At 44.7% G+C, this 12461-nt stretch overlaps 1 protein-coding gene across 1 annotated transcript; it reads right to left on the reverse strand.

Annotated features, from left to right (window-relative positions):
- Positions 1–2624: 2624 nt before the first annotated feature.
- Positions 2625–6535, reverse strand: TXNIP (thioredoxin interacting protein). Its single transcript, XM_015084246.3, has 8 exons — positions 6283–6535; positions 5711–5783; positions 5441–5588; positions 5128–5230; positions 4729–4985; positions 4476–4632; positions 4212–4363; positions 2625–4060 (listed from the first exon to the last, which is right to left on the reverse strand). The coding sequence occupies exons 1-8, from the start codon at positions 6530–6532 to the stop codon at positions 4025–4027; spliced, it is 1176 nt and encodes a 391-aa protein (XP_014939732.1). The 5' UTR covers positions 6533–6535; the 3' UTR covers positions 2625–4024.
- Positions 6536–12461: the final 5926 nt, after the last annotated feature.

Here is a 12461-nt window from a genome sequence, read left to right on the forward strand (position 1 = left end):
CCCCTTCCTTGTTAATTTTACTTTTTCTAGCTCTTTTCTCCCTCTAGATCATTTTCTTGCTGTCTTCTCTCAGACCTTCATATACCAGATTGGACCTAATGAATAAATGATACTAAGAACTGGATCTCCTCTAATGACTGCACGTGTAATTAAAAGGCACATGAGAAGAGCACGGGCAAGGAAGACCCCAAATCTACCCAGTTAAGTGGAGAAGCAGCTGAGCCAGTACCGAAGGAAGTGTACTTAAAGGAGCCTACATGCAGAAAATGTCCTGAGGTAAGGTAGAAAATGTGTGTAAAAGGCAAAAGAAAGTCGAAGTGCAGCCTTTTGTGCTCTAAGGGAAGGATGAGTTTCCTGTGAGTGAACAGCTAGCTGCCTTCCTTCCTCATATTTTGCTGCGCTGTTCCATACGGTTGTCACTAGTCACACGGAGCTAATTACATTTAAATTAATTAAACAAAAATAAAAATTCAGCTCATCAATCACACCACCACATTTCAGAGCTCAGTTGCCATACGTGGCTAATGGTTACAATTTTAGTGGGCATATAGAACATTTCCATCATCACAGAAAAGTTCTATTGGGCAGTTTGAATTTGAGGCATTAGGAGAAGATGCATAGGTTCTGGTTGTTTGAGAATCAGATCTCTAACAGACCTCAGGTGTCAGTTATCTACCCTCTCCCGGCTCTCCCCTTCTCATTTCTTGTCCCATTAGACAGGCTGTTTACACAAACAGCCAGGCTTTCTCTCTATCTCTCCCTCCTGCCCTCTGGCCGGCTCTTGTCCTTGCTCCACCCCACCAGTCCCTGGAAAACAAGCTGCACGAAAAACTTCCATCAACTTTGACCTAGTTTCCTGGTCAAATTCAGGGAATAAGGGAGGAGACGCCAAACTCTTGAAAAGGTGAGAAAAGGAGGCAGCCCAGGAAAGAGTGAAGGAGAGAGTCACCATGGCAACAGGGAGCCAGAGGCTGACACCTTGGGAAAGAGAAACAGCCAGAAGAGAGAAGAGCTCCTGAAAATAAAAGACTGATGAAGGAAGATTGAAGCGGGAAGGAATCTTTTCAGTCTTTTTCTTTTTTTCAACGTTTATTTACTTTTGGGACAGAGAGAGACAGAGCATGAACGGGGGAGGGGCAGAGAGAGAGGGAGACACAGAATCGGAAACAGGCTCCAGGCTCTGAGCCATCAGCCCAGAGCCCGACGTGGGGCTCAAACTCACGGACCGCGAGATCGTGACCTGGCTGAAGTCGGACGCCCAACCAACTGCGCCACCCAGGCACCCCTTTTCAGTCTTTTTCAATTCACACTGATTTCATTAACTTCCAGGAGTCTGAGGTCTGTAATTAACATGTGGAAGTCCGCAGAAAAGTCACCCCCCAAATTCCTAGATAAGGACCAGATCTGTCTGCAAAGGTTTAAGCCAGAAACCAGGCAAGTACGTTGACCTCTGAGGTTTCAGGGTTCTCATACCCATCACCCCTTTAAGAATAAAAATCATTTCAATTAGAGGCGGACTTGTGGTATCTACTGTAAGAAATAGGAACTGCAGAAGCATATCCTAAGGGATGAGGGAGGGGTTAAATACTCAGTAAACATCTGAGTTATGATTATGTGTTTCTTCTATAGGAACTGTGCTAGGAGCAGCAGAGACAAAAGATGGTAGCTGCCTTCAACCAATACTCAGAAGTCTAGATCCTTAAGTCCTGAATGATTATCATCTTATAACTTACTGTATATGAACCAGGTTTAGCTGAGAAGAAACTTCAGCATGAGACCAAATTATAAAATAGGGAACCATAACCCTTTCCTTTCAGGTCTCTCACCGATCTTATTTCTGTTTATTTTGAGAGCTAATTTTATTTTTTAAAAGATGTTAATTTCTACACCCAATGTGGGACTCAAACTCACAACCCTGAGCCTCATACTCTGCCAATTGAACCAGCCAGGTGCCCCAAAAGCTCATTAAAAAACATTTTTAAAAAATCTTTAAGGGGCGCCTGGGTAGCTCAGTCGGTTGGGCGGCCGACTTCGGCTCAGGTCATGATCTCGCGGTCTGTGAGTTCGAGCCCCGCGTCGGGCTCTGTGCTGACAGCTCAGAGCCTGGTGCCTGTTTCGGATTCTGTGTCTCCCTCTCTCTGACCCTCCCCCATTCATGCTCTGGTCTATCTCAAAAATAAATAAACGTTAAAAAAAAAAATTAAAAAAAAAAATCTTTAAGTATCAAGTAAGTCCCAACATGGGACATGAGCTCATGATCCCAGATCACCCTCCACCAACTGAGCCACCCAGGTGCCCCTGAAGAGCTCATTAAAAAAAAAAAAAAAAAGTGCATGCACTCCAAAATCCAAGGAATTTCATTCTGAGTTATCTACGGGTGCAGAAAACTAGCCTACACCACCAGAATATCCCACTACAGTTTTTAGTTAACTGGAAAAAAGACTAAATGTTGCTAAAATTCCTTCCTTTTGCACCCCAAACCCCACCCCTGGACTACAATCATTAGGGTCAATAGGGAAGCTTTTCTCCACAGGATTTCCAAAAATGGGAATCACTAAGTATGGGTAAAGCTCCTTCAGGCACACTTTCCAGTAACTTCAAACACCACCTCACAGACAAGAAAACCATTTTTGCCATTAAAAAACTTTATTTTTATTTTTTACAAAGAATATCCCCCACTTGGGGTGAAAATATATCTGGTTAAGTACAAAATATAGTTTTTATCATACAAAAAGATAAACATTTACAAAACAAAAAAAATGAAACCGCTTTCAGCCCACATACTTTCTCAGAAGAAGGTGGAGCTCAGTGCTCTGACACAGGACAGTGAACAAAGTGCTAAGGCTGAGGGGTCCGACCAAGTGCTCAAGGGCTGCAGTTAGAGAGGACTGTCAACATGCCGGGTCTCCTAACACTGCAGGGAGCCCTGGGGGCTGTGGCGAAGGCAGCCTGCTCAGTTCTCATGGCAATGTCTGGAAGCTCTGATCACAGTGTTGGCGGCATCTTGATCTACAGTTCCTCGGAGGGTGTGGAGAAGTCACAGTGGGCGACGCTGATAGCAGCAACCCTTCTCACATAATTAAGAGTGTTAGAATTACAGAATTCTGTACACTGGGACAAAGTCTCAAAAGTGAGGAATAACACTTTTTTTTGTCATTGTGCTTAGCCCTAGAGACGTAGTAGACCAGTTTTAGCTTACATTTGAGATAGGGAAAAAAATTTTTTTCGAAAGGAACTAAAGTGCCAAGAATTATCACCTCAGAAGCAAGTCCAAGGAGTCACATGAAAAGAAAAACACATTCTCCCATATGAAAATGTTTGCAACAGGAGAATACAGTGCAATAGGCTCAAAAAATGGCTTTTAAGACCTTTGGTGGGGCATGGTTACAACTGCGTTAAGCCAGATTAAAGTACATTCGAAGCAAAGACAACCTTAGAGCTTCTTTTTAATTCACATGGGAAGCTCTTATCCAGAAGTTCAAACCACATCAAGTTCTGGAAGGTTTTTCTTTTCTTTCTGCTGTAAGTGTAAAACAAAGGGCAACACTGATTTTAAGAACCTTCTTGTCCCAAAATTTTGGCCATGATTTTTTTTTTTTTTCCTTTTCCTAATTTGCTAAAGTGGCTCTGCTCCACATGGCACAAGAGTTCAAGATACAGAATCCCCTTCAAAAACCCTGGGGAAGACCATGTTAGGAGGCCATTTCTACCCCTTATTCAAACTTACTAAAAATGCCTTAATTTTCAAGATCTGAGAAAACAGGATGGGCCTGAATTTTTGTAGTGTGTTTTTAAACCCATCCAGCAAACACTCCCTATCACAACCTCTCCCTGGCTGAGGACGAGCGTGCACCATTTTAAGGCCCAGGAGGTCGCCTGCTGATCACCTCCTACACTGGGAGTCAGAGGCTGGGGTGGACCCATACCCCAATGGAGAGACTGTTGAGTCTCTGAAAAAGTAAGAGTCCAGGAAGAGAGGCAGAAAGAAACAAGTAAGTACAGCTGCTTCTTTTCTTCCACGTGTTCACTGCACATTGTTGTTGAGAATGCAGGGATCCACCTGGGGGTGGGGGAGGCAAGAAGGGAGAGAAAGAAAAGACCATTTTAGTTTGGGTCAGAACTGACAGAACCACCCAGTTTAGCAATACCTCCAACTCAACTTCCTATGGAAGGTTTAAGACAAAACGTAGTGCTAAAATGATAATTCTCACCTCTGTGTAGGTAGGTGGTGGCATGAACTGGAATTCAGGAGCGTACATAAAAATAGGGCTGTCTTGAGGACTGTCTGTGTCATCTAGCAGAGGAGTGGTGGGGCTCTCCAATCGGTGATCTTCAGGAATGATATCCATATAGCAAGGAGGAGCTAGAAAAAAATATAGGCATAAGAAGTCTGGCTGTGAAACACCTGACCATCACAATTTCACAAACCCAAGCAGGCCAAAGAGGAAGGATGGACATTATTAGGACTGACTCACCTTCTGGGGTATCGGGGATGTTTAGATCTACCCAACTCATCTCAGAGCTGGTTCGGCTGGCCATGCTGGATGTCCGGCTGCTCAGACCTGACCGGCTACCAATTACGAGGGGCAGATCAAGGATGACTTTCTTGGAGCCGGGGACGCTGACATAGATCTAGAAAGGAAAAGGACAGTTTGTTAGATTACAGGTCTGGAGAAACCACTGCTATTTTGACAGAAGGATAATCTCTCTCTGACTCCACCCACTCACCAGTAAGGAGTATTCAACTCGAAGGATGTTGCAGCCCAGGATAGAAGGCCTAATCTTCTGCACCCGAAGGCTCTTGCCACGCCACGATGCACAGGTTCCTGAGATGATATGATTGCCTCTGACCGATGACAGCTTCTGCGTCAACACTTTGGTTTGGCCATTGGCAAGGTAAGTGTGGCGGGCTACTATGGCAGCTTTGGGGACCACGATGCGGGAACATGTATTCTCAAAGTCAGCATGGATAGAAATCTCATCACCTAAAAAATGAGAAAGGTGAAAACTTATTAGCTGATGCTTGGTGCAATTAGTGACTTTTCTCCTATCCCTAGCCCCTGCCCTCACTCCCAAAACCACAGTCCCTGTTTTATCAGTCTACCATTTTAAGTACTAGGTTTTTACCTTCACAGAATCCTTTTCTGTCAATTCGGGCAGAGACAGACACTCGCCCATCAGGAATGAACATGCAGGAAACTTTCTTCTCCTTTTTAGCAGACACAGGGGCCTATGTTGAATAGGAGTAAAAAGAGGTTTTGAGAATTCTAGAGATCCTTTTTTTTCCCTCCTTTCCACTTCCTTACCTAGAACAGGCAACTTTCCTTCCCACCTTGGTAATTTAGGGCTGAATTCCCTGAAGTGCTTCAATCTAATGCCTAAGACACTTAATTTATCATCCCCGAAATCCAAGAGAATAGGATTTTAAAATGAACCTCACCATTAAATCAGGAGTATTGACATCCACTAAATCCATCACTTCGAAAATTTTCTTGGTCTCTTGAGTGGGCTGGCTGGGACGATCAAGAAAAGCCTTCACCCAGTAGTCTACACACCCATACTTTCCTTTGAAGGATGTTCCCAAAGGCCTGTCGGGGGGAAAAAAAGAAGCAGTTAATCTACAAATGCTCTCCAAGAACAGGAAGTGACCAAAGGCTGGGAAGAGTGTGAGAGATTAAAAAGTCCAAAGATGCATTCAGCAGACACCTACCCCTGAGGAAGCTCAAAGCCGAACTTGTACTCGTATTTGTTTCCAGGTCTCATGATCACCATCTCATTCTCACCTGAAAAGAAGGAAAAGCGAGTAGCCCGTAAGTTTCTTGTTACACTTAAAATGCAGTTGTGCGATAAGGAGTTCCTGGGCAGCAAGCAAGCCTACTGTAGTTCCCCCACTTTTATCTGGTATATTCTTAAATGAGATTCTGATGCATTTTGTTGGGCAAAAAGTTACAAAGCCCTGCAGTGATGACAGGCTACTATCATCTCAAACAGGAAGCAAGCAAAGAATAAGCAACTTATGCATTAAAAAAAAATCCTTAAATAGCTAAGGCAACACCCCTCAGGATCACCTTCAGATCACAACACTGTAGGAAACTGTACAAATCACCATTTTTTAAGGAGTCTGCAAGTCAAAACTTAAAAAAAAAAAAAAAAAAGGAAGCAACACGAAATTCAAGCCGCTCAACCCGAGCAACTTGGAATATTTAGCAAAAGCTCCAACTGTCCGTTTCAACTCTTCCCGAATCAGCTTCCACCCTCCCGGCAGACAAAGGGGCCACTCACCTGTGGGCTCGTTTTCCAAGAGAAGCGTGTCTTCGTAGCGCAAGTACTCGGAGGTCTGTTTGCACTGCTGGGATCCCTGCATCCACAGGACCTTCGCCACTCCGCAAGCCAGGATCCTGACAGCTTTGACTCGAGTGACTTCACAAACCTCCACTACCACCCGGCCAGCCACCTTCTCCCCACTGCCGTACACCTTTTCAGGGTCGTTAAAGACCACCTCAAAAGATTTGATCTTCTTGAACATCACCATGATTGGACTGGGTTGGCTTAACAGTTAAAAAACGGGGGAGAGAAAGAACAACAGCAGAAGTCCCAAATCCAAAAATTACAGAAAATTAAGGTTATCTCACTCTCCAACTCTCCACTAAAATCTGGAGATGTCAGAAAAACGTAAGCTGCGGGTTATGCCAAGGAATTTCCAGAGAAAAATCAGCTTTTTTTCCCCCCTTTCCTCCAACAGCTGGAGGAGTGCTCCGGAACTCGGCAAAGCCACTCACGAACCTGGACCGAAGAGAGCAGTGTACAGTTGCTAGCGTGAGCCGGAAACTGTTTTATATAGTAGTCAGGCACCGCAGGGCCACGCGAGCGCTGGCCCGGAGGCTCGTGCTGCCCTCGTGCACAGCCCTCCCATTGGCTGCCCGGTCCTTGTTTACCGGGAGCCCAACCAATCGGCGAGGTCGCAGCGGCGCGTGGACACGGTGTGCGCCTGGCGGGGAAAATGGTTGTTGTGCGCCGCCGCCTCGCCGGGAGGAGGGGGCGGAGGGGCTGCGAGCGGCTGCCCTCCGGCCCAGAGGAAGCGGGGCCTCTCTGACCCTAGAATTTATCGCGGGCTGGTGGCCATCGGAGGGTGGGTGCAAATGCTTCTGGGCTGGGAGCGGCGTTTGCGGCAAAAGGAAAATGTGCTTAGGTGGGAATTTCATGCCTAGCCTTAGCCAGCGCAATTAATTTAGGGGCGACTGTTTATTCCCGGCTCACAAGTCGCAAGTCCTGTGAAAAACAATCCCTTCACTCCAAGAATACTTCAGATTTGGGGCGGAGGCCAGGGACCGCTGGTGTTACAGTTCAGGAAGAGACCCTTTGTCCTTCTCTTGCCCCGCGGCTCTGTCAGCACCCAACCGACTGTGAAAGAAAAGGAGAGCTTGCCACAAGTTGTAACCCCCCTTTCAGTCCTCAGTGGACAAAGGGTATGCTCGGCCTTCTTCCTCCCTCTCTAGCCCCTCGGAGCCCCGGAACTGCGTGCCTGCGCTGTTCTCACTCCCTGTACCCTCTATTCTGTTCTCTGTGTTCTCTGGAGCGTAGAAACAGGGCGTGTTCACATCCTGTTGGCTTTATCTCCCCCCCCCCCCCCCCCCCCCCCCCCCCCCGTCTCTTCAGTTTCTGCCTGCAAAGTTGAGGAACATTTTGTTTATGTTCCCCCCGGTTACCTATTACTCCTTAGTAAGGTGTGCTCTCTGGGCTCTGATTCTCTCTCACTCCCTACTTCTCAGAAAAGGAAGGGGGGGGGGGGGGGGAGACGTTTCACTTGCTTCGCCTTCCTGAATTCCTTGCGCTCCTTCTTGTCTGCATCCCCTCTGAAACTCACTAAATCAAAGGTACGTTCCTAGATCTGTTGCTCACACTGTTCACAGCCTTCTAGTTAAAAGTTCTCTTGTTTGTAACCAAAGCGTCAGTGGAGAGATGGTTGTTTTCCTGCTTGAAGGCAGAGTGTTCCTATCTTTCAAAAATGTTCTTCGAAACCCTTCAGAAATCCCAGTAAGGAAACAAGACAAAAGGGTCACCGGGACACTATATGTTCAAGATAAAAGAGACCCTGACTCCTCACTCTGTGTCGTCCTTTGGCTGCCACATAGGTTTCCCCCCACCCCACCACTGGGCCATGAGATGACTTAGGAGGTGACTCCTGAGAAAGTACTCGAAAATGCAATCAGAAAGACTTGCAGCAATACAGGGATTTCCCCCCACACCTTTGCTTCGATTCCTGGGCCTCCCTCATGTCTGTGTTGAAGTATCAGGAGATTATGACCTCATTTTTTTTTTTTTTTTTTTTAATGCTAGAAAGAGGAAGATAGTGCTTCCAAGACTGAGATGGGGAAGTAAATGAGAAACATTAGGATATACAGAAATCCTATTGTCAGCAAAAAGAAGGCTATTCATCGCTGTTAAGGATCCTTCTTTCCTTCCTCATACACCATAACTGGGTTGACACCCTAAGGCTAACAAGTTACAACTCAGCACCACTATTAAGCAAGCTCAACACTCAGGCATCAAAACTCTGTTGGAAATCACACACACCCCATCAACCCTCAGGAACAAAAAAGGGAACATGTTGATCCTTGGGGTGTGTGGGTTTGAGGCGGCACCCTGGTTTAGAAAGTTAATCAACAAGCGACTTGTTTTCCAGGCTGTCAACAATATTGATTGAATTATCAGGAGTAGGCAGGGTAGGACTCTCACCAAAATAATTTTAAAAATTCAAAACTGTGTCTTCTGGGAGAACTTTTAGTTTGATGGGTATGAAAGTGTACATAGATATGAAACATCAAAATGTTTAGGAAGAAATACATGAGCCAAGTGCGTGGTATGTAGCTACATAAATTCTGAGGGGGAAGGAGGAGAGGTGGGTAGAAATAGACCAGGATGTTGTTGATTCAGGGCATGTTAGAGAAAAGGGAATGCTGGTATTTATTTGGGCACATCGATGAAGGGCTGAATTTTTTGAGCTTTTAAAAATCTTCAAGCAATTCTCTCTTGCTCTAAGTTTCTCTCTTGGGCTCAGTTATTTTCTTTCTTTCCCAGTTTGCAGAACTCAGTACAGACCACTTGTTTGCACTGTGCTGTGCTTGGGTTCCCTTCCGGGCCAAAAAACTATTTAGCCTTGGCAGTAAGCAGCTGCTGGCCAGGCCCCTGGCCAAGGCGTGTTCTGAAACGAAGCCCTCTTGGACAGAGTTGTTTACGACCTTTCACCTTATAACCCGGTATTCTGATTAAAATCTGCTCCCTGAGTCTTCTTTCTCAGTTCCTGCATCAAAGAAAGAAAAATCTTGTAAGTTCCTGTCCCAAAAGCAGGGGACATACAGTCGTGGGGTGCGGTGGCGCAGTGGGGGAGGGGAGGGCAAGTCTAGGAGGAACAGCAAAGTAGGGCTAAGTCCAGGAGTTTTGCAAGTTAGATCATCTTTACCTGCACCTTCCCCACCCTCTTAATCTCTGTGCCAATAAAAAGCCCAATGGTGATTGTTGTTTGTCTTACTGGCCTTCGTTGAGTAAAGCCAGAGCTCTCAGGGAGGGAAGTGCCCTTCCTACTCTGTTCTAGCCAGGGTCAAAGTGCTGGCTGCATTGCTCTCTTCCTTAACTTCTGGCCTGATAAACACTTAGAACCCTAAAGTTCCTAATGGAGGACAAATCCCTTTCTTTGTCACCTCTACTCTGTGAACTTGCCTTTACCCGTGTCCATCAGGCTTTCCTACTTTTTTCCCTCGGCAATATTAGTTTAGAGGCAAATAAAGGCCCAAAGGAAGTGTGGGATTCCAGACTGCTCAACTGTGGAGCATGCCTCTGGGTCAGGAATAAGAATATATTAATAATTGTTCAGCGTCTTGAGTTCAGAGTGCCTTTTTTTTGTCATTTATCAAGCACCTGTCATGGACCAAGTCCTTAACATAGTTATTTCAATGACATTTTATTTGTAAGTGCATCTGTCATCTTGTTCCAGAAAGGACTTAAGGTTAGATTATTTCATTGAATTCTCACAATAACTCTGTGACTCAGGGTTGATTAAGTCAGGCTCAGAGGGTTAAGTAACTTGCCTTGAGGTCACAAATTTTGTAAATAGAGCCACATCTTGAACCCAAGTTTGTCTGGTCTAAAGTATTGAACTCTTTCAGTTTTCCTGCTTCTCAGTACCTTAACACATTGGTTGTAGTTTCTTTTGGTTTTTTAAGCTTATTTATTTTGAGAGACAGAGAGAGCGGGGGGGGGGGGGGGCAGGAGGGGCAGAGAGAGAGGGAGAGAGAGAATCCCAAGCAGGCTCCACACTGCCAGCGCAGAGCCCAGTGAGGGGCTCGAACTCAAGAGCCATGAGATCATGACCCTAGCTGAAACCAAGAGTCAGAAACTTGGTACTGCGTCACCCAAGTTCCCCAGTGCTTTAACCCATTGTATCTTGTATCTTGTTTAATCCTACTGTAAAGGATTCAGGGCAAGACTCGTAACGTTTTAGAGTCAAAGGGGACTCTAGCAGTCTTTAAAAAACAAACAACAGTGACAAAACAAAAAACAAGACCGAGGACATAAAGCTAATAACTGGTGTAGCCATTCTCCAAACCCTGGATTCTAAACACTTAACGTAGAGCTCTTGTCTCTACGACACTTGGTGAGGGTTCTTGTTTTTTTTAGTTTAGATTTAATTATTAAAAATTCCTGATCTGGGGGCACCTGGGTGGCCCAGTCGGTTAAGCATCCAACTCTTGATTTTGGTTTAGGTCATAATCTCATGGTTCATGGGATCAAGCCCCATACTGGGCTGGGCACTGACAGTATGGAACCTGCTTGGGATTCTCTCTCTCTCCCTCTCGCTCTGCCCGTCCCTTGTTCCTGCTTGCTGTCTCCTTCTCTCTCACAATAAAATTAAAATAAAATAATAAAATAAAATAAAATAAAATAAAATAAAATAAAATAAAATAAAATAAATACAAAACGTTTTCTTCAAGGTTTCCAGAGTGGTTTTTTTTGGCCTTATTGTCCTTGACTGCTATATAATTTGAAAACTGCCATCTTTTAAAACTTTAAGAGTTCATCTTAACTTTTAGACTTTCTCCTTTTCTGGCAACTTTTTTTTTTTTTAATTTCTTTTTAATGCTCATTTATTTTTGAGAGAGACAGAGACAGAGTGTGAGCAAGGGTGGGGCAGAGAGAGATAGAGGAAGACACAGAATGTGAAGCAGGCTCCAGGCTCTGAGCTGCCAGCACAGAGCCCGACACAGGGCTCAAACCCACGAACCGTAAGATGGTGACCTGAGCCGAAGTCAGACCCTTAACTGACTGAGCTACCCAGGCGTCCCTCTGGCAATTTCTTTTTTCTCTGCCCCCTGAAAGCTTTTCTTGAGGACTTGTCCTTGGCCCTCTCCTTTTCTTCCTTTACATTTTGCTCTTCAATTTGCCCATCTGTATATCACTTGTGTCAAATTTATACTATGCCTTTAGCTTGTCTCCAGAGTTGCAGCTGGCATCTCAAATTCACCTTGTCCAGTGTAGAATTCATCATCTTGCCCCGCTGTGCTCAAATTCAGGTCTTCCCTTTAATACTTTTAATGGAACCATTATATACTCGTTCCCCAATGAACAAGGTTTCAAATCAAGGAATTGCTTTTGATTCCTACCTCTATAACAGTCCCCACATCAATCAATTGCCAAATTCGGTAGAGGCCATCTTCCCAGTGTTTCTAGAATTTACTTCTTATTTATTATTTCACTGACCGGCAGTCTGGTTCGTGTTCTTGTTACTTTTGCCTCGATTGTTTGAATACCTTGTAATGATCTTTCTGTTGTAATCTGTAGACCACGACTAGATTAATGTAACAGAATTTTATTCCTGTCTGTTTCTGTGATGCTCCAAGATTCATTGATTACTGAATCAAATCCAAATGCTTCAACCTGGCCTTCACAAATTGACCTCATCCCAGCTTTCCAGTCCATTTCTCACTACTTCCTCATGAATGTACCCTCTACCTCGGCCAAACCTGAGTACTCAGTGTTCCCCTGATACATCCTTCTCTGCCTCTGTGCCTTTGCTTATGCTTTTGTCTCTACCTGGAATACCTGATCTTCCTCCCCCACCTCTGAATTTTGAAGTCCTATCCACTCTTCCACAGACAGCCAAATGACTTTTCCTCTCTGAAACCTGTCTTGATTCCCAATCGCTTCATCTTTCACCTTACAACCACACAGAATTTCGCTCTCTTTTGAATGCTCCATGACACAAATGTTATTTATATTTCTCATACAAAACCTACATGTAAATTTCCTTTTCTGTCCTAGATAATGAATTCCTAGAGAGCAGGAACTCTGTCCTCTTTTATCTTTGAATCCTTCATAGCATCTAGCAGAGTACATTTCATAGAGTTAGTATATTATTGAATACAAATTTGAATTGATAGACTGGAGTGTACCTCTAGAATACAGTA

This window comes from Acinonyx jubatus, chromosome C1 (genome assembly GCF_027475565.1).
Source record: "Acinonyx jubatus isolate Ajub_Pintada_27869175 chromosome C1, VMU_Ajub_asm_v1.0, whole genome shotgun sequence".
Taxonomy (NCBI): Eukaryota; Metazoa; Chordata; class Mammalia; order Carnivora; family Felidae; genus Acinonyx; species Acinonyx jubatus.

Coding starts and splice junctions, on each gene's coding strand:
- TXNIP (XM_015084246.3), bottom strand. CDS start 6,532: ATGGTGATGTTCAAGAAGATCAAATCTTTTGAGGTGGTCTTTAACGAC. Junction 5,784..6,282: donor CTTGGAAAACGAGCCCACAG/GTGAGTGGCCCC, acceptor CCTTCTTTTCAG/GTGAGAATGAGATGGTGATC. Junction 5,231..5,440: donor TCAATACTCCTGATTTAATG/GTGAGGTTCATT, acceptor TATTCAACATAG/GCCCCTGTGTCTGCTAAAAA.